Below are 21,462 nucleotides of genomic sequence, written 5' to 3'. Positions count from 1 at the left end.
AGAGCAGGGGATGGTTACGTGAGAAATGTCATAAAACACTATTCTCTGAGCCTTTTGGTTTGTGTTGTGCTTTGTCAGTGGTTGTCTTGACTGCAGTTTTTAAGGATGGAGAGCAAAAGGTCGTGGCCATCGCTGTTTTGAGTGGACTTCAGGAGAGACTGGTTCTTTGGGAAATGTCCATGTGTTATTTTCACAGAGTTATTTTCTCTGTGGAGGTTGTAACGAGTCTGGTGAAGATTGTGTAGTCCTCGCATTCTTATAGCAAAATGAGTTTGGATGACAAGTTCTTGATTCTTCTTTTGATTGAAGGTCACTTCTGGTACAAGACCATGAGCAAACAGGTAATGCTGTGCAGACCTGGGATTAGCAATCATTTCTCTGATGTGCATAAGGAGGAATTCTTGGCTTTGGGAAATGGTGAGAACTTTGCGAATGCCATCTTTTTTTACTGCCAAGACGTAAACATAGGAAAGTCCATACTTTTTCAGGATAAGTTAGGACCATCTGGAAATTGGTGACGGGCTGTGAGGTGCTATCTAATCAGCTTAGTATTAACAAGATAGCTCTTGATGTTGAGAGAATAATTTATAAGTAAAGGGGATTTGTGGCTTATTAGGCAATGACAGAACATGGTATTTTCCCCAAATCAGCAACTGTTTTGGGTAGAGTATGGTCCATGTACCATGTGAGGTGTCCCTGGTGCAAGTGGCTGCTGCCTTTCTGGCAGATGGAGCACGTGAGCAAATAAGCTGAAATTCTACTGTGTGATAACTGTGTAATTTGATTAAAGGATGAGGTCTGCAAACCCTGCTCTGGAAAGCGTAGGGTTAGTAGGTAGTCAGACCATCTACTGATGACTTGCTTGGACAAGAAAAGTTGTACTGTGTCCAGATGACATGTGTACTGAGACCATGTCTTTAGTCCCAGCAGTTCTTTAGGTACCCAATGTATTTTATGCCCTTGTTTAAGAAAGAGGGCAGAGGAACCCGGCAGGAGAAAGATGCAAGTGTCTTTTAACAACCAGCCTAAGCCTATCCATGCCTATGCTGTCAGTCACTGCTGCCTCCTTTGTGCCAGTGAGCGTGTGGCCACCTGGTTGGCTGAAACAGGAAGCTTGTCTCCTGAAAATTAATAATATCTTATCTAGAGTTAGCTTTCAGCTGGGTAACAAGTGCTAGTGATGTCTAGAATGGATAGAGTTGGATAGACTTAGGCTGGTTGAAGTTCCTTTCCTGGGTCTGGCATGCACTTGGTGTACAGAAGGTAAGGTGGCGTTTTTGACAAACCTGTTTGAATGCTGGTGGGTCCAATACTAGTTCTATTACAAGGCATGCTTTATGCATTCATGAGAAAGGATGAGGAGGACAGCTTTTGCTAAGAGGCAGGGGCAGATTTAAAGCTGTAGTTAAAGCCTTTAGTAGGGGCCATACCTAAAAACTGGGACTGGTTCAAGGGATTGAAGAGTGTCCTACGTCCTTGTATCCTCAAGTGTCATGGGGAGATGTGTGTGGTGTAGAATACTCATGTCCATTTATCTATTTGCTTTTGCTTTTATATGATCTTAAGGGAGTCTGATGGTTCAATAAACACATTGAATAATACTTCCTGCATCGGTCATGTTTCCCAGTTGCACTCTTTTATCAATGAGGTGTGTAATCAAGTACTTTATTAAACAGCAGCTTATTAAAAAGTAACGTGCAGTTCAGCTGCAAGTATGCAAAGTAAGCAAATGCTTAACAAAACTGGTAGGTGCAGCATGTGGTGAAAACCAGTGGTAGCTCTTGGGGTGCCTTGGGTGTAGCGGAGTCGCCTTTTGCCAGTGCAGCTGTTCTCCCTCTAATGTGGTTGAATGAGGGTCGGAGAAATAGGATCTGCCCTTCCCAGTAAAATTGTGCTGAAGGAGTGCTGATTCATTGCCTTACCCCACCTCTCCGGTCGCACAGGGAATCCACTGGTGGATCCACATGCAGAGGTTTGCTTCCTGGTGGCTGTCAGGATGCTCAAACAGCTCCTGCTGCTGATCTTGGTCCCTCCTGAAGCTGCTGCTCTTCCCAGAGCAGTTGCTTACTCCACTCTCTCCTTTTGTGCCCACTCCGCTGTCACAGCTACAATTCAGGGTGCTGGCTCAGCTTGCATTCAAAGTCATAATTTGTTTTCTGTAGCAGCAGGTCTCTAACCTTTTTTCTTTTTCCATGCTGATTTTGGGCTCTCGCCACCCTCAGTCCAGCACAGACTGACAGTCTCAGAAAGGCTGCGGGGAAAAAAAGAAGTGTGCTCTTTCTTGTATACAGAGAAAGAGGTTTCTTGCCTTTAATGCTTCGTGTCACAGTAAGGCCACAAGTTTGATACTTTTATCTACTTGGTATGCCTTTATTTCATCTCTCCACATTCTCCTTGTCAAAGAGGGAGAAAAGACTGAAGTGAATCAGTGATAAGTGCAGCTGTTCCTGCTGAAGCAGCCACAATGCTGTACACCTCCAAGTACCTGACCACTTGTCACTATCAAGCTTCTGCAGTTTAAGGGCACAAAGTAGGAATGGGCTAGTTTGGATTTTTCTTTCCTTCTGTTTGCAGTACAATAATGTGGTGGCTAGTTCATAGAAGTATAGAGATGGTTCATGAGTACTTTACCAAAAAAAGGTAAACTAAGATGTGCATTTGTGGCTTGTTAGTTACTCTGTGGTAGCTGCTTGTGTATGTGCGCTCACCCTTTTGCTCTTAAATTCACTGTGAAGGAAGCTGTCTTGCGCCGAATAAGACCAGGCTAAGACCGTGCAGGTGAGCAGCAGAGATGGTAAGCTAGGGGATGAAATTACATTGCAATAACTGTCTGGGTAGCCTTAAAGATGGATCATGTCTGATCATTTGTGTCCCTCTTGCAGTCCTGAGCTATGGTCTGTAAGGCTGCCCTGCTCTGGTGCTTTGCGAAGTTGTACTTGAATGTTTCAAGCAACAGAGCTCTGACTGCTGTGATAGATTCTCTCCATCCTGATGTGTGCTGGTGTTCACATGTTTTCCCTTTCAAGGGAAAAGGTGATTTCTGTCACTGCTTTGATAGAGGTGTGTCAGTATTGGCACTGTCATGGCTTAGCCTGTATTGTTTTGTTGGGTGGGGTGGGGGAAAGGGGAGAGGAGATATAACTGGGTAATTGGATTCAGGGATGATTGTGCTGCTGTGGTAGGTTTTACTGGATGAAGCAGCTTGTTGCGATAGGTGTTCGTTTCAGCTTCTGTCTGCAGGTGTGACTTAGCGAGATAAGGATGGTCTATCACGTTGATGATTTCATTGTTTGATTTGGCTGGACTGGGTGGAGAATGTAGCTGCATTGTTTGGTACTAGCTTTGTAGTTTCATTTTGTTGAAGTGGATTACATGGCAGTGCATTGCTACATTATTAAGGTGAAGCTGCAGTAGATAATAATTGGAGAATGTTGGAGGGAAGAGAATATGCACAGGGTTTCACAATGCGTAACTAATTGGGCCTTGCAACAGCTCCTGTGTTCCTGTTGGGAGATCTGGTCAGCAGAATGCATTGGGATTACACAGAAAACCTCTGGTAGTGATTTCAGTTTGCAGTCGTACTTTAACTGCAAGGCTGTCCATGCTGTATAAATAGCTGAGAGTGCTCTGAGAGACCACACTGGCCCTGACGGCGTGAATGTTTTCTGGATTCATACTGTTCTTGCAGCCTCTCCAGTTTTCACAGTGGGTGAGGGAGAAGCTGGCAGGTAGCTGCTGTGTCTTTCTTTACTGACCTCAAATTTACTATTAAGCTGTTCCTTAGAGCCTGCGTTTCCTTGTGTTACTGAGCTTTCAGGCATTTAAACTTACTTTAACATATGAGAGCGTAAATTGATGCAGGGTTGTCTCCGTTACTGAAAGTGTGGCTGATCGGTTCTTGGGCCATGAACTCTTTTGGCCTTATAGGAAAGAACCGTAGTGCAAGGTGGGGCTAAGCCCTCTATCTTGAGCAAACTTGTAGTATGTGTTACTTAGGAAGGTTTGCAATTGCATTCCCTTCTCCCTGTGTGTAGCACAATGATGTGAAGTAGAAGCTCCCAGAACAGTAGATAGTGCTTCTTCCGTCTAAAACCTGCCTGGTTTTCCCCTAGATGTGATTGCCTGGCTTTACCTGTTGCTTGATGTTTTTATTTATACATTGTCTGGCTGTGGAGGAGGTTGTATATACGAAGCACAGGGGTTTGGCAGAAGTTGCTGGGCACATAGTGAGGGGAAGGTGAGCCTTTGAAGAGAGATGGGTGCAGAGAAGGGGAGGTTACGTGTCCAAGCATTGTGCCAGCTTCTCTAAGCACAGATGAGCTCATGGGAATGCAGCTAGCTCAAATGTGGGAGTGCTAAAGCAGGTCAGACCTATTTCCCTTCTGTGTGCAGCACGCATCTTCAGACTCTTCCAGTCTGGTGGTGGCTTTTTTGGTGCTGAGAAATCTTGCCAGTCTGAGATGAGATTTCCCCTTGTCAGTAGTTCAGAGCAAGTTTTGATTGCTCTGCTTCTGTGGCTGGATGCATGGGAGCCAAGCTGTGCATTCTTGGTGAAACTCTTCCTCTCTTCTTCTTCCAGGTGATCTTTTTTTGTGAGTTGAGTGGTCCGCAACTCATGGCCTCCACAATGAGTACTGCCGTGTCGTGACACCAGGGGTCTTGGTAAGCTACTCGTTGGAAAGGCGAGGACATATCATATCTCCACAAATGCGGTCCATCTCTTTTGTCTCTGCAATTGAGGGTTGAAGTAATTTTAAGTTATCGAAATTGTAAGCTGCAACCAAATGGAGTGAGGCTACTTTTCACTTGTTTTCGCCTTCTCCTTTGAGCTTGCAGTGGCACTGATGTGGTTACATGATCAACCAGACTAATCCAGCTGAATAGAGATTCCTGTTGTTTCCCTTGGGTTAGTTCCCATTCAGATCTTTCCCTGATGTGGTCAGAAGAGCGGTGTTGAGAATGAGTAGCCAGTTGAACCATACCGTTTCCCTGCAGCCATTGCCTAGCATGCCTTAAAGCAATCCTGAAGATACAGCATTGTATGTAGCTTGCCAAAATGTCTTGAAAAGTGGCTTGACCGTTCACTGTCAGTGACCCTACCTCTAATTTTAGAGCAATGATAAATGCTTTGCTATGGCAGGCAGACTCCAGCTGCAAAAATACATTTCTCTAGATAGACCTTTTCCATTATTGAACCCTAGATTCCCAAACATATGTATGTTAGAAGTGCATTTAGAGGAATCATGAGGCATTCCATTTCACATTATAAAAGATGGTACATTCCCAGTGTGCAGAAATGAGAAGTGGAGGAAGTTAAGTTGCCGTTGTTCCACCAATGAATATATTGATGTATCCTTTATAGCTCTCTCTGGTAAGAAGAAATTTGAACTGAGATTGGAAAATACAGTTTCCCTGCAGATCGCATCAGTTCTAATGGATGGAAGATACATGTATATGGGATAAAAAAAAAGTAGGGTTAAACATTGGAGGTTCCTCCCCCACCCCTGTGAAGTACTTGAAAGTTTGGTGATGTCAGAAATATTGTGCAGACAGTGTGATCTTGATTCTGTTCTTCGTGTTTTCTCACTGTACTGTGCAAGACTGTGAGTCTGAGAAAATGCTCATCTTATAATAAAAGGTAACATGATAATGCATAAATATCAAAAATGGAAAAGCAGAGGATGAAACAACTAGAGTACTTAAGTTCATCAAACATCTACATCCTGCTTTTAGCATTGAGTTCTGCTCACTTTAATGCTATTGTTCCTTTTTTCTTTTTCAACTGAAATTCACCGTATTTTTAGCCATATCTTCACCTTAAGTGAGAACCCTGAAGTATCACCAAGTTCCACTGACTTTTACAGATGCATAAATCTCTTTTGAAAAGTGGAGTTGGGTGCTGTTGATAATGTTATGGTTTTGTTGTCAAAAGAGACAGGAGAGCCAAATTTGCATGCAAAGACGGTACAATCTAGATACTTATGAAGGTGTTCTCTCCTCTTCTCTTTCATGTATCTGTATAGCATCAGCTTCAGTTGGTTGGTTATGATGGTAGTAACATGATGGTAGTAACAATGGTAATAGTGTAACTCTGACATTGTTCTCAAAATCAGTGGGATAACTGGAGAAGCGTGTGGATCCTGTGCAGTGTGTGGCTCAGACTGGAGTTCATCTGATGCTGCCTAATAGGAGGCATTAAAAACGAGACCTTTATTGCTGAAACATTCCCTGCACTAATGGGTTTGTGCAGCACAGTGGAGGTGAGAATAGGGATCAGGATGATTTCTCTGGCTCATGAAGGAGGCATGTGGTAGAGAGGAGAATTCTTGGAGATGATGCAGACCTTCATGGAACAACTACAGTGTGGAGCACTATCATGTTAAAGTACAGCAGTGCAAAGTCACTAAAAAGTGTAATGGCACAACCTCGCAAGAAGATAACTTTTGGTGCTCAATACTACCTGTTACTGATAACTCTTCTTGGCCAGAGGTGGTCCTCTAGCACCCATGTTTCTTGATCCTCTGGTGTCAGCGTGTAAGCAAACCAATTTTTGTTTTCTAAATGCAATTTTAACAGTAGTTTCTTCATAAATTTCAAGACACTCCCAGTCTGGTGACATTTATTTTGTTTCATTTGATATACACAGGAAGAAACTGCTTCTTTGGTGCTGAGAAGGAATACAGGGAATATTTACATTTGAATAATATTTAACTAGCAATGCTTAATACATTAACAATAAATCTTGGTTAGATTCTAAATTAAGTGGATTTGCATCTGAGTAGGTGAGATGAACAGGAGAGATTTTGTTGGAACATAAACAAGACAGAAATTTGTTCCAAAATAATTTAGCCCAAAGGACGTAAACAGTAACGTTCAATAGTTTCCTCCTCCAGAAACACTTTTATGTGCCTTATTGCCTGCATCATGTATATTGTTTCTTAGAAAGAAGCTGAAAAAGTGCTTTTTATTTTTTTCCCTTTTCTTTTTTAAAGCCTCAATAGTTTGTTTTTGTGTTTCTGAGCAAATTTAGAGGGGTAGTTCTCTAGTGATCTCTTGGCTTTGCTAACAGATAAAATGAGTGACTAACCTCTGGTATTTTCAGAGTAATCACAGCATAGCTGGTTGAGTACAGGTGGTCAGGAAGGCATTTTATTTTATTTTCCTCCCTTTGTGCAACCCTTAGCACACATCATTGAACATATGTCCAGTTATATTGGACCAAGGAGACAGAAAAGATTTGAGCGGAGTTTATGTTCTTAAGAAATATCAGATTACAACCATTCACAGGGGAATTCTGGATAGCTAAGTCATGTTGGGGATTTGTAATTTTGGCTTCCTACTGACTTGCTGTGAGGTGCCTTCAAGCTGAGCACAGATGCGGAATCAAAGTGTCCAGATACAAGGCACTTCCCTGTTTTTTTGACTCCAGAGTAATTTGTTTTGGATGAAGGGAAGATGGCCTCACTGCCTCTGGTTCGAAATACACAGCTGTACTGTGTGCATCTGAAAGCTCTTTTCCAGTATCTTCTCAGTAATGGGGGAAGAATAGCCATTTACTGCTTCACACCAGACACATCTGCTTGGGAAGTTCCTCACTGGTTTTCTCTTGTCTTCAAGTGTGCCCTGGAGATGCGAGACTTCCCCTGGGCAGCAGGAGGCACGCGTCTAGAGAATGCTGGAGCTGCAGGAGGGAAGCGCCCAGTGCAAAACCAGAGAGGAGCGAAGAGAAAAAAGGCAAGCAGACAGCCAGCATTGAGAGAAGCGGGTGGCAGAAAGTACTTCGACGCTGCCTCTGGCAGCACACTCCCCAGAGGAACTTGACGAGAGCCCATCTGCGTGCGTGTGAGACTGTGAGCTCAGGATTTCTGTCAATGCATTCCAGTAACCCCAAAGTGAGGAACTCCCCATCAGGCAACACACAGAGGTAAGGAGAAGAGCCTGCAGGCAGCTGCTCTGGATTGGTGCATGATGCCGTCCCTGCTCTGCTGCAGGATTAGCCAAGGACTGGTGCATGGGACTTACCGGTCCTCCTTTATGCTCCCATCGGACCTGCCGAGTACCTGAGCACTGTCTGCATAGTGCTGACAAGTCTCCATGTTTGCTAGGCTTAGGATGAGCTGAAAGCTGCAAACCTGCAAGGTGTGGATTCTACGTTCCTTGCGCCCTCCTCCCTCCTATCAGGTGTCTGAATAGGCTGTAGGAGAGTAAACATGCTGTTTCTATATATTTTGGGTTTGTTTTTTTTTTCCTTCCCCCTCTTCTAATTATCTGTTTCCCCGAGGGGTTGTTGGGCAGCAGAAGGTCTCTCTGTCTGTACTTTCACACAAAATGCTTCCTCGGTATTACTGGCCTAAACAGCCTGGAGAACTGATCAGCTGTGCACTGAGATCCTCTGCATCATTCACCTGCCAGTGCAGCAGGTCAGCATCTCTCCTCTGCTAATTTGGAAGGGGAAAAATATGGAAGTGAAGCAGTGTCCAAGGACTTACAATGGTCTGATTGACAGCATTCTTGAGTTTGATTATTTGCTTCTAGAGGTCATCTGGAGCTTAAGAGTAATTCAGAGGGAATGCCTCTGAGTCAGATGTCTGTCCAAAGGAGGAAACAGCTTGTGCGAGTCCCACAGTGAGGATGCTAGCAAGCGCTGCCTGTTAGAAGTGGTAGCGAGGATGGGAAAACACAATACAGAAGATCTGATAGCAAAGGAGTAACTGGAGGGTGAGGAGGAAGGGGTGGCTAATATGTCTGTAAAACCCAGAGAAGCAAAATATTTTTAGGATGCAATTTGCTGAATGGAACAGGGAAGGAAAGACTCTGAATCTCCTTTGGCAAATTAAAGAAGCTTCATCTGCCCCATTTTGCAGGAGCATGCAGGGAGATGGTATCCTTCTCTTTCCTTATTCAGAGGCAGGTTGTAGCTGGTTTAATTGTTTTCACGGTCAGAGGTTTGTGTTTTCCTGGCAGCTCGCCCCAATGTATGATGAATGCTGCAGTAATGCTGGGTTTTCCTTGTGCTCCCTGTAGAACTGGATAGGGAGGTGCAAGGGGGGGGGGGGGTCTGCTCTGATCAGAGCTGCAGCCTGTAGTTGGGGTCCAGGAGAGTGGTGAGGTGAACTTTATTGTGCCTTGTTTGTTTACTCTGAGCTGGTCTTGGTGTGAGGCGCTTCTCTGTGCACATAGAAACCGTTGTCTTTATTGACAGAAGCCCCAGAGGTAGGTCCTCATGTGACAGCAGTTCCTGGGATCTGGCAGGTCTGTAGCTTGCCCTGGTGCCTTCTTGAGCAATGAGATCCCATCTTGAATAATAACCCTTTCAGGGCATGTTCAAAAAAGCACCTGTGTGATTCTAAGCTTGCAGGCACTTTTTATTTGTCAGCAATTGTCTTAGCTTGCAAAGGTGGCAGTGGTTATTTCTGCTTCTCTGTAATCTGTTCCTACAGGGTTGAATGAATTAATGCTGTGATTTGTCACTTTTTTTTTTCCTTTTCCTTTTTTTTGCTCTGTCCCCAGTAGCCCCAAATCAAAGCAGGAGGTGATGGTCCGCCCCCCTACAGTGATGTCCCCATCTGGCAACCCCCAGCTGGATTCCAAATTTTCCAACCAGGGCAAACAAGGGGGCTCCACCAGCCAATCCCAGCCCTCTCCCTGTGACCCCAAAAGTGGAGGTCACCCCCCCAAAGTGCTCCCTGGCCCAGGTGGGAGCATGGGGCTGAAGAATGGGGCTGGAAATGGTGCCAAGGGGAAGGGGAAGAGAGAGAGGAGCATTTCGGCAGACTCCTTTGAACAGAGGGAAGCTGGGACTCCTAATGACGACCCTGAAATCAAAGGTATGTTTGGTAGGCTTCATGCGCAAGTGCAGACAATTAGTCTGAGTCCTCTGTGAGATGGAGAATTGCTATGCAAGTGTTAGCAAAACATTTATTTGTCTGGGGTTCTGTAAGTTCCAGCCAACGAAGTGTAAAGGTCTTGAGAGCAGGCAAAGAGGAGAGGTTGTCATGGCTGGCATCGTTAAATGACCTGTTCACGCTCAGTTAAAGTGCAGACCTGACTCTGGTGGGAAAGTTCCTTTGTAACTCTGAAAGTCCCCCAGAGGATTTGAAAGTACAAATGCAACCTGTTGGTTTCCTTCTGGCCTTTGGCCTTTCAGGAACTGCTCTGTTGTAACTGGGGATTTGAACAATATGCAAGCCTGTTTTGTCAACACAGATACATAACCCGTAGCACCCTGACTGGTAACACAAGCCAGAGGGTTGGGATTTCTGCGTTCTGTTCCTGGCTCCAACATTGCCTCTGTGAAAACAGAGTAGATATGCAGTTGTCCATCTTTCCTTTGTTGTCACCTGGCTAAGGTGGCTGAAGGGAAAAAAGAAAAGTAAAGTTTTGCACAGAGTGATCTCCTTGGGTGCAGACATATTTATATTTGTTCATTTTAGTGTGTAGTTTCCCTGTTAGGCTGTGTGGCCGTTAGAGATTTCAAAGTGATCGTCTCTGGGAAATGCCACTTGCCTTGGAAGGGAACTTTCTCCCAGTGGTGCCTGAAGGACAGCGTGGCATTGGATGGGAAGATGCATAGTGTAACAGAAAAATTGCCTTTAGTAGTGCATGAGGGAGCAGCGCGAAATTTCAGAGGAGGAAAAGCTCTGATCGTCTTCCAGAAATGGTTTCCAAAGAGCTCCCAAGGTAGTGATCCCTCTCTTTTCCTCTTTCTCCCCTTCCAGACTGCAATTCTGGTGATCATGTGAAGTCCCAGGAGTCTCAGCACACACCACACTCCATGACTCCTTCAAATGCTTCAGCCCCAAGGTCTTCCACACCTTCCCATGGCCTGACTGCCACTTTGGAGCCGGCAAGTGGGCAGAAGACTCCATCCAAAGTGGTTTACGTCTTTTCTACTGAGATGGCCAACAAGTAAGTAGGTAGATGCTTGAATGTCTTCAAGGACTGGGGCCTATGTTTGTGCTCCCTTTTTAAGAGATTCTCAAGTGCATTTTCTCCATAAAGTGCGTTCTTGTAGCAAGAAGTTGTGACTTGTTTTGGGGATGCTGGAGTGGAGAATGTCACTACCTCTTGTCCTCTGAGAAGTAGTTAGTTATTCCTCTGAGGTGTGGGTGTTTTTGTGGTTTGGTTTTTTTTTCCTGGCAAATGCTGGCAGATATTGTTTTGCAATTCATGCAGTGAGTAGCAGCCAGGATGGCTTAAACTGAGACACGAACCCTGAATGCTGATGAGTTTGTAGATGTGTAAGCATTTTTCCTTTGCTACTCATCTAGAGTGAAATATGTGTGGTTAAGTCTTTCACCCTTCTGCCAGCTGAAGGATAGAAGGGAGGGTGATTAAGAAAAGTTGATTCTTAGCTTCAACTGGATATGTGCGTCTGTCTGTCTGTCTTTGCAGGGCTGCAGAAGCTGTGCTGAAGGGACAGGTGGAAACCATTGTGTCCTTTCATATCCAGAACATCTCAAACAGCAAGGCGGAACGAAACACTGTACCCTTGGTAGGCAATACCTGCATGTGGGTGGGAAGGGAAACAGTAAATGTGCTTGTGTGTGTGTGTGATTCAAAGAGATGGATGATATTTACACACTGAAATAAGGTTTACGGTGGAAAAGAGAGAGACAGTTGTTGTCCTACCCTTCTGCAAATAGAGCTTGAGTCTTGCAATATTTGGGTGGTATATTTCGGACCCATTGCTCATGCAGAGCTAGCACAGAAGCAGGGGGTACCCCTTGTAATACTTGAGCAAAATGGGTTTCTGCATGGCCAAGATGCTGCTCTGTAATCACTGCATGAAGGCCACCCTTCCTTGCAAAGTGTGGGCTGGTGGTCTTGAGACAGGACATGTCGTTTGCACTGCTGCTTATGTGATATGGCTGTAAGAAGAGCAAGTGACAGCATGTGATTCTATGTGGCTTTCTCTTGCAGAACCCCCAGATCACTGCACTTCGGACTGAACCCAAGCCCCTGCCACAGCCGCAGCCCCCTGCCGCCCCGGACCAGAACCCTCCCCAGAATGCCAAAATGCAGCCGACTCCACCTGTGTCAGTGCCGGTATCCAAATCCACTGGCCCCCCGTGTCCCATAGATCAGGACAGTCCCAGCGTGGAAAGCAAAGTGATGTCTGTGGGCAGCCCTGCCAACTCTACCCCATTGCAGACAGAAGGATTTGGGCAGAGTTCGACTCCCAATAATCGAGCAGTTAGTCCAGTTTCCCAAGGTAGCAATAGCTCCGCTGCAGACCCCAAAGGTCCTCCCCAGCAGGTGTCTGGTGGGGACCCATCTAGTTTGGGTGAGAATCCAGATGGACTGTCACAGGAGCAGCTGGAGCATCGAGAGCGCTCGTTGCAGACCCTGAGAGACATACAGCGCATGCTCTTCCCTGATGAGAAGGAGTTTGCGGGAGGGCAAAGTGGGGGGCCACCCCCAAATGCTGGGGTGCTGGATGGTCCCCAAAAGAAACCCGAAGGGCCGATTCAGGCCATGATGGCTCAATCCCAAAGTTTAGGCAAAGGGTCAGGGTCTCGGACAGATGGAGGGGCTCCGTTTGGCCCTCAAGGACACAGGGACATGCCTTTTTCCCCAGATGAAATGGGGCCACCACCAATGAACTCCCAGTCAGGACCCATAGGCCCAGACCACCTGGACCACATGACTCCTGAGCAGGTGGCCTGGCTCAAGCTGCAGCAGGAGTTTTATGAGGAGAAGAGAAGAAAGCAAGAGCAAGTGGTTGTGCAGCAGTGTTCCTTGCAGGACATGATGGTCCATCAGCACGGGCCTCGTGGGGTGGTCCGAGGCCCTCCCCCTCCCTACCAGATGACCCCTGGGGAGGGCTGGGGACCTGGGGGTCCGGAGCCCTTCCCTGAAGGCATGAACATGTCACACTCTCTGCCCCCCAGGGGCATGGCCCCTCATCCCAACGTGCCCGGGAGCCAGATGCGCCTGCCTGGTTTTGCAGGAATGATGAACCCTGACATGGAGGGCCCCAATGTCCCGAATCCAGCCTCCCGGCCTGGGCTTTCGGGAGTTAGTTGGCCAGATGATGTGCCAAAAATCCCAGATGGCCGAAACTTCCCTCCTGGCCAGGGTGTCTTCAGCGGCCCTGGCCGAGGGGAGCGTTTCCCCAATCCGCAGGGCCTGCCCGAAGAACTCTATCAGCAACAGCTGGCTGAGAAACAGATGGGCCTCCCTCCTGGCCTGAACATGGAAGGCATCAGGCCCGGAATGGACATAAACAGAATGATGCCCTCCCAGAGACACATGGAGTCTGGGAACAACCCCATCTTCCCTCGCATGCCGGTGGAAGGGCCGATGAGCCCCTCCAGGGGGGACTTCCCGAAAGGAATACCCCCACAAATGGCCTCTAGCAGGGAGCTGGAATTTGGGATGGGCCCTGGCAGCATGAAGGGGGACATGGGCATGAATGTCAGCATGGGCTCCAACCCACCCCTGGTCCCTCAGAAGCTGAGGGAGGCAGGAGTCGGGCCAGAAGAGATGATGAAACTGCGCCCCGGTGTCTCAGAGATGCTCTCCTCTCAGCAGAAAATGGTGCCGCTGCCGTTTGGGGAGCACCCGCAGCAGGAGTATGGCATGGGTCCCAGGCCTTTCCTTCCCATGTCTCAGGGCCCAGGAGTCGGTCTCCGAAATCTCAGAGAACAGATCGGGCCTGACCAAAGGACTAACAACCGGCTCAGCCACATGCCGCCACTACCTCTCAATCCCACCAGTAACCCTAATAGCCTCAACACTGCTCCCCCTGCGCAGCGCAGCCTCGGCCGCAAGCCCTTGGATATCTCCGCAGCTGGTCAGGTGCATTCGCCAGGGATCAACCCCCTGAAGTCCCCCACGATGCGCCAGGTCCAGTCTCCCATGATGGGGTCTCCCTCGGGGAACCTCAAGTCCCCTCAGACGCCCTCCCAGCTGGCAGGAATGCTTGCGGGCCCCACTGCCGCAGCTGCTGCTGCCTCCATTAAGTCCCCCCCTGTCTTGGGGTCTGCTGCTGCTTCTCCTGTCCACCTCAAGTCTCCGTCTCTCCCTGCACCTTCTCCCGGATGGACTTCATCTCCAAAGCCTCCTTTGCAGAGCCCTGGGATTCCCCCGAACCACAAGGCATCTCTCACCATGTCTTCTCCAGCCATGCTGGGGAATGTGGAGTCGGGTGAGTGCCGCCTCTGCTAGCTGGATTTGGCTCCTGGGTTCATGTCGGGTTACCCCGAGGTGTGCAGCAAGGGGAGGGAGGTGGTTTCTTGCAGGGTGGCAGAAGCTAGACGGTGCTTTGCCCGTCTGAGGGAGAGGCTGTGCCAAGGGTCTCTATGCAAATGGAGAATGGAAAAGCAAATGCTTTTCCTCCTCCTGTTGTATTTGTGGGTTTGCATGCTACTGTGCCATGCCTGGGCTCTTGAGGTGCAGGTGCTGGCACTACCCTCTCTCCTCCTGAACATCTGTGGGCTGTTGGTGGCACACCACTGCCTTCTCCTTCCTGCTCCCAAACCCTCCGCAGCTCACCCCAGAGCATATTCGCACCTCTGTCCCGGTTTCCCAGCGCCGCAGCACTGGGTGGCCTTCCAGCCCGGGAAGGTCTCCTGGCCGGGAGCCGAGCCGCTTGCCCACGTTGCCCTCTAGTGCTGCTGCGAGTAACGGCGCGGCGGTGGCCGGGACCTGCCTGCCGGGGCACCCGGGGACCAGCGGTGGCGGTTTTGCCGGGGTTGCTGTCCGGGTGTCTGTGCTTGGGAAGGGAGCCTGGATGTTAGTGTCCGTCGTGGCCACTGAGGCCATGCCTGGTGTGAACCCAAGCGCCAACAAGTCAGAACCAAGTGCTTTAGTCCATGCCTAGCATTGTGCTTAACAAATACTTTTGCATGCAGCTCCTCCAAAGCGTAATGTTTTGGCATTGCAGGATTTTTGTATTCTCTATTCATCTTTCCTTTTTCGGGAGGGGGAGGAGCTGTGGAATGTGCAGTGAATTTTCAGTACAACTTAGATTAGGTTTAGCATCTTCCTTCACATGTGGTCTGGGTGGCATGAAATTCATCGGTGAAGAACAAAGGAAACTGGAAGTGCAGTTAAGTTATTTCTAGTTTTGGGAGAGCAAAGGATGATGTTAAGCTAATAGGTGCAGAGAACGCTTCTTTAACTGGAATGAGCTGTAAATATGTGTATCTAAAACCTGAAATGGAACATAAACAGGGAGTTTTACTTGTAGTTGCTGATGCAGCTTGTCAGAAATCTGCTCGCATGTCTTAGCATAATATCTGCTACAGCTCTTGTGCTGCCTTTGTCTCTTGTGCTTGTTTGTTGCCTCCTAAAGAAAAAGGGAAAGGAGTTACAGCTGACATTTGGTGGGTGCAGGTATAGATCTAATTTGTTATGGCTAGACCTGGTACTTAAGTCGGTCTTCAGTGTATGGAAGTTGAATAGTAGGATTTTCAGACTTACCTGTTAATTCTTCATATGGATTTATAGAGGCTCCAGGTAGTTCCAGTAGAAGCACAGAATCCAGGATATCAAATGTTAACCATCTTGACCAGTAGGCTAATTTTTTCTGGTTACCTTTCACAGGTGTTGACTGCATTAGTCAGATGGTTTCTTGCAATAAAAGGGATTTCTAGTTTTTGAGATTTCTGGGAGAAAAAGGTGTGATTTAAGAAAAAAATTATAAGAAGGAAAAAAAATTAAAGTCCCTTTCTTTCTTTTTCTTTTCTTTTTTTCCTAAGGTGGTCCGCCTCCTTCCACAGTCAGCCAGTCTGCTCCTGTGACTCTCCCTGGAAATCTTCCCTCTAGCAGTCCTTATACAATGCCTCCAGAGCCAACCCTCTCCCAGAATCCCCTCTCCATTATGATGTCCAGGATGTCCAAATTTGCCATGCCCAGCTCTACACCGCTCTATCACGATGCCATCAAAACTGTGGCCAGCTCGGATGATGACTCCCCTCCAGCACGTTCCCCAAACTTGCCACCTATGAACAGCGTACCAGGTATGAAATTCAAAGAAAACATAAGCCCAAGATATCAGGCAATACAGTGAGGGTGATTTTTATGGAAGCTTCATCAAATGAAGATGGTGAGAGGGGAAAAGCCTGGAAGAGTATATAGCCATTGGTTGTTTTGAGGAAGGCAGTTGCAATTCTCTGAAATGGGGAAATGGAATTCTCCTTGCAACCACTTTTTTTTCTGTCCAGAAAGCGTCTGTTCTCCAGAAGGTGTCTAATCTGGAAAACCTGTATGTATAGGTGAGATTTCCACTCAGGCAGATTGGAATTACATGTGTGAGTGCAGGCTGCTCATGGGAATAAGGGTCAAACCTACAATATTTTATCCTGATGGAACCATTCTTCCCCTGTCTTAAGGCAGTGTCATAGAAGCTTCACAGGTTTTGGGTTTTGGTTTGGGTGTTTTGGTTTTTTGGTTGGTTGGTCTTTTTTTGACACTGATCTTTTCCTGCGTTTCCTGGGTTTTGTGGATTGCCTTTGTTACAAAAGAGAGTGTTAGAGTGCTTTCTTAAAACATACATCTTTTCATATAGGCAATGTGTAACGGCAGGTGACCTCAGCCAGGACTGAGGGGAAACTGTCCTGGTCCCTGCCTGAGAGAGTTGAAGGAAAAGTAAAATAAAACATTGTCCTTTTCGGCTGTCTTATGGGTGACCATGTTTATATGAGAAATCCAGTCCCTACTGATAGCTTAATATTTGTGGGTATACATTTAATACAAAAGTAGGCTGTAGCCCCTCCACCCAGTTGAATTAACATAGTTGAAAAAGGGGATGAGTGGATGTTTCATGAGAGCAGCAACTGGTAATGAATTCTTGATGAGTTTACCTGTAGCTTTGCTGTCTGTTTCACACAGTAATGATCAGAGTGGCTGAATATACCTGGGGAAGCTGGCTAATTGAATAAGTTCATGATGATAGCTCATTAACCTCATTGATTGCTGCCTCCTAGTCTTACGAGGGTTACGAGATTCATCACTTCTTGAATTTTGAAGGGAGATTCAGTCACCTCCCAGTGGTCAAGTGTCCCTGTGCTGATAATCTGCCACAGACATGTTTGTTACTGCCTGTGTCATCTAGACTGCCAGGGAAGCAGTAAAGTTATGGGTTGGGTTAATATCTTACTTATAGAGCAAGCTGTAGTCACTTTTTGATAGGGCAGTGACAACCTTAGGGAAGTTACTGTGCAGATGGCATTGATTTTTTTTCTGGTTAAAACAGCATTTTCCAGAGCCACTACTGATGCTTTTTACTAGCACTAATCTGTGTGAGTGTGTGGATTTGGTAACCTCGCAGAAAGCTCTCTGATAGCTTTGATTGCTGTTGGCTGCTATCTAAATGTGATTCCTTATTTCTTCCCTAGGAATGGGCATTAATTCTCAGAATCCTCGAATTTCAGGTCCAAACCCAGTGGGTCCAATGCCAACCCTTAGCCCAATGGGAATGACCCAGCCTCTTTCCCATAACAACCAGATGCCCTCTCCAAATGCTATGGGACCCAATATACCTCCTCATGGGGTCCCTGTGGGACCTGGCCTGATGTCACACAATCCGATGATGGGGCACGGTTCCCAGGAGTCTCCAATGGTACCTCAAGGACGCCTGGGCTTCCCACAGGGGTTCCCTCCTGTACAGTCCCCTCCACAGCAGGTGCCATTTCCACACAACGGGCCCAGCGGTGGACAAGGCAACTTCCCAGCGGGAATGGGCTTCCATGGAGAAGGACCTCTAGGGCGTCCTACCAACCTGCCCCAAAGCTCGACAGATCCAGCACTTTGCAAGACTGGAGGCCCTGGGGGTCCGGACTCCTTCACTGTTCTTGGAAACAATATGCCTTCGGTTTTCACCGATCCAGAGCTGCAGGAGGTCATTCGTCCTGGAGCCACGGGAATACCCGAGTTTGACCTGTCCAGGATTATCCCGTCAGAGAAGCCTAGCCAGACACTACAGTATTTCCCTCGTGGGGAGGTGCCAGGCCGCAAGCAGCCACAGGGTCCTGGGCCTGGGTTCTCCCACATGCAGGGGATGATAGGAGAGCAGACCCCAAGGATGGGACTAACGTTGCCTGGCATGGGGGGCCCCGGGCCAGTGGGAACTCCAGATATCCCTCTTGGGACAGCTCCATCCATGCCAGGTCATAACCCGATGAGACCGCCTGCCTTCCTGCAGCAAGGCATGATGGGGCCACACCACCGCATGATGTCACCAGCACAAACGGCGATGCCTGGGCAGCCCGCGCTAATGAGTAACCCCGTGGCCGCTGTGGGCATGATCCCAGGCAAGGACCGAGCCCCCGCGGGGCTGTACAGCCACCCGGGCCCTGTAGGGTCACCTGGTATGATGATGTCAATGCAGGGCATGATGGGACCCCAACAAAACATCATGATTCCCCCCCAGATGAGGCCCCGAGGTATGGCTGCTGACGTTGGCATGGGAGGATTTAGCCAAGGCCCTGGAAACCCAGGGAACATGATGTTTTAAGCTGCTACCATAAGACTGGATGTTCTGATCCTTGTCAAGATGAGATTCCAAGTCCTGAGGGCTTTTTTGGGAGCTTCAGGAGTACAGTTTGGCCATGCAATAGGTGAAAAGAGACCAGAGGACTCTTTGGGAAATCTCGAATGTATGGAATTACCTGAAAAAAAATTATTCATTTTAACAGGTTGTTTTTTTTTTAAGATTTATTTTTTAAAAATTATTTTTGTGGACTTGGGTATCCCGTGACGGCACCTGCTTTGAGAATCTGTAGCTGTATTTTGAGAATTGCCATTTGTCACAAGTTGCACCATTCTCTGTATGTTTACGTCCTTCGGACTGGCTTCTCCCAGGACTCTCGGTTATCTTTGGGGTTTTTTGTGTACTGTACTATATTGTAAAAGGGATTTTAGCAGAGACTTTAGTCTTTGGGGTGAGAGGAGAATGGGATTCTAGGCTGTTTACTTTAGGTGGAGAATCCATCTTCAGAACTTCGGACTATTTTCCTTCAACTCCAATGTATAGAAAAACCAAACTACGACCTCAGAGCAGAGTATTAATGAAAAGCACAAAAAGGAACTTAAGTTCAGTGAGGGGAATCTTTTAAAAGAAATAAATAATAAGTTAAGGACATATTTTTCAAATTATGGCGTGCTGTCCAGCACCTTCTGTCTCTCCCTCCCACTCTTTATTAAATAGGCTTCTCTCTCTCTCCGTCCCCCGTCTGTCTCCTCCTATGGCAGCTGCAATACATTGTGTTATTTTGGGGAGTAAATCTAGGAGAGCCTCTCCTCACGTGGGGACTCTTCCCACTTTTAGGAAGGGGCTGGACTTGGACACTGTTACATCCTACAGTAGTCTCTCTCACTGTTTCCTATTCTCCTTTTCTTAGAAACCCCAAGTGATTTTATTAATGTGGGAGTGGAACAGACACTAAAAGTTATCCAGGATTTTTTTTGTGGTTATTTTTTTTTCCTCCCCAGCGTAAAACGTTCTGTGTAACCTACATTAAATTTGGTACAAAACCACTCGCCAGGGCTGTGGTGTCAGAAAAATAAAATATATTGTTTCTTACAAAAATGAACTGTCTTCTTTATCCAGTCCAGTTGTTGCTATGTACATCATCTGGTTGGCCAGATGACTGTTTGCTCTTCCTCATGGTCACAGCCAGTGCAGAGGCCAGGTGTGGTAAACTTTGGCAGCTCCTAAAAGTCTGGTCTGCGTGCTCCTTGCAATCCTGCTTGCTTAATCCTCAAATGATTTTGTTTTGCCTCAGAGTGAGGTCTTATTTCAGGATGCCACAGGGATGATAGTTACAGCCTTTCTTCCTCAGTTTGTTGAGGGTCAAGGAATAGATGAAACTTGGTGTCTCCGTCACTTCCTCCAGGTGAGAGTTTGCAGCACTACAAGGTGTGCGGTTTTGAGCTTTCCCGAAGCAGCAGAAGGCTGTGCAGGGCACTGTGGTTGTGTGTCCCCCTGGGGCCTTTGGATTGAGTAGGGTCTCTGACTGCTGGCACTCAGAGGCTGAGATAGCAGAGAAAAGGTGAACTTAAATAACAAAGGTGAGAGAGAAATTGTCAGTGAGCAGATTTTTATCAAGACAACCCTGCTGGGTAAATTGTTGCTTTGCCGCAGTTCTCATCGATCGCTTCCTAATCCCCTGTCTTCTCAAACTTTCCCTTTGAGAGAATTTCAACAAGAAGGTTTTATGGTTTTGTCTGAGGAGTGAAAGACTGGATGCCAAAACATTGATCGGGAGTTGAGCCCCGCTCCTGGAGAAGACCGGGAGGAGCCAGATGTGGATCTGTAGAGCAGGGAGCGGGCTCTGTGGCTGTCTGCTCTCTGGTCCCCCAGCACTGTATATGGAGCGTGTAATCTTTGTTCTTTCTTCCACTTACTGTTACTTGAAATTATTTCAATGAGTAGTTTCCTCAAGGGGCTGGCTATTAATGTAACACTTCGTGTGGAGAATGAATATCTTTGTTATGCTTGTGCGTGAGAGTTTTTCAGAGTTAACTGATCCTTAATAGGTGGAAAAAGAATTGCTGTCCATGGCCAGCTAACCAAAGTTTTGTTGCTAGTGTTACAAAATGAGTGAAGCCACGCGCCGTTGGAGGCACGCAAGCCTCAGAGCCTTCTGTTGCCTGCTTCCAAATTCACCTTTGTGCTGTCATGCAAATTTGCAATGATTTTGGGTGAGAATTACTCTTTTGACAAAGTGTGGGATGTATGTTGTGGTGCTTCCCTCTAACAAGACAAGCAGCGTGCCTGAAGCACAGACTTGTCAAGATTTTAGAAAGAGCTGACAATGACACAGTAAGTGTTATTTCTGTAGAGTGGAGTTACCTCTTCTTTAAATGGTTGCACAGCTTCCTTTGAGGACCTTGCACGGGAATTGACACAGTGCAGCCTTTTTAAGTGTTGCTACTTCTGTCGCGACTCCTCACTGTTTTTACCATGTTGAACAAAGCAAACTTCTTGATCGACATAAAAATAACCTGGAGGGTTGGTTGTTTGTTTGTTTCAACAGCCTTTCTCGGTGCCTCCTATGCCTGTTGAGGTATTTTGAATAGCAAAGGATTTGAGATGACTGCAACTTATTCTAGAAGAATTAGCATAGGGGATTCACTGTTTCAAAGCCGCTTGATAGTGAAAGGATACATTTTACAAATGCTGGATAATTAAAGTTCCTTCTGTGTTTGTCTGATTTAAGATGCTGGTATTTGGCATCTTAACGAGATTTTTTCTTACAGAAAATGCAGAAGATTTGGATTCTCCTGAGTCTGCATAGGTGCACTTAACCTCAGTGGCGTTGCCTGATTTGCACAAGCTGATGGACAAGAGATGCTAATGCCTTTGCTGGCTCCGGTCAGAAAAACTACTCAGTAGATGTAGACTGAGCTTCTTTGTTTTGCTCTGATTCTACTTCTCCTCTTCTTGCTTCGCAAATGAAAAAGCTTTCTAGCTGCCAGCCTTGCAAATTCACCTTGGGATCTGTAAGTCAG

The 21,462-nt window shown here is 46.9% G+C and overlaps 1 protein-coding gene across 2 annotated transcripts; it reads left to right on the top strand.

The window, feature by feature from the left end:
- Nucleotides 1-7,788: 7,788 nt before the first annotated feature.
- Nucleotides 7,789-21,249, top strand: BCL9 (BCL9 transcription coactivator). 2 transcript variants are annotated; one of them, XM_054206562.1, is made up of 7 exons: nucleotides 7,789-7,924; nucleotides 9,511-9,827; nucleotides 10,719-10,908; nucleotides 11,395-11,494; nucleotides 11,923-14,152; nucleotides 15,708-15,968; nucleotides 17,346-21,248. In XM_054206562.1, exons 1-7 carry the CDS (start codon nucleotides 7,872-7,874, stop codon nucleotides 18,461-18,463), a joined length of 4,269 nt encoding a protein of 1,422 aa, XP_054062537.1. In that variant the 5' UTR covers nucleotides 7,789-7,871; the 3' UTR covers nucleotides 18,464-21,248. The 2 variants fall into 2 exon arrangements, with proteins under 2 accessions (XP_054062537.1, XP_054062545.1); XM_054206570.1 differs by having other exon boundaries at nucleotides 7,794-7,924; nucleotides 9,514-9,827; nucleotides 17,346-21,249.
- The last annotated feature ends 213 nt before the right edge of the window (nucleotides 21,250-21,462 follow it).

Source organism: Rissa tridactyla, chromosome 1 (genome assembly GCF_028500815.1).
Source record: "Rissa tridactyla isolate bRisTri1 chromosome 1, bRisTri1.patW.cur.20221130, whole genome shotgun sequence".
Classification (NCBI taxonomy): domain Eukaryota; kingdom Metazoa; phylum Chordata; class Aves; order Charadriiformes; family Laridae; genus Rissa; species Rissa tridactyla.
Note: the sequence above shows the minus strand (reverse complement) of the source record. Positions and strands in the feature narration are given on the sequence as shown.

Bases quoted from the DNA above. Each gene is read 5' to 3' on its own strand.
- BCL9 (XM_054206562.1), top strand. From the start codon at position 7,872: ATGCATTCCAGTAACCCCAAAGTGAGGAACTCCCCATCAGGCAACACA. The intron at 10,909-11,394 runs GTAAGTAGGTAG...CTGTCTTTGCAG, and splicing joins TCTACTGAGATGGCCAACAA to GGCTGCAGAAGCTGTGCTGA. The intron at 14,153-15,707 runs GTGAGTGCCGCC...TTTTTTCCTAAG, and splicing joins GCTGGGGAATGTGGAGTCGG to GTGGTCCGCCTCCTTCCACA.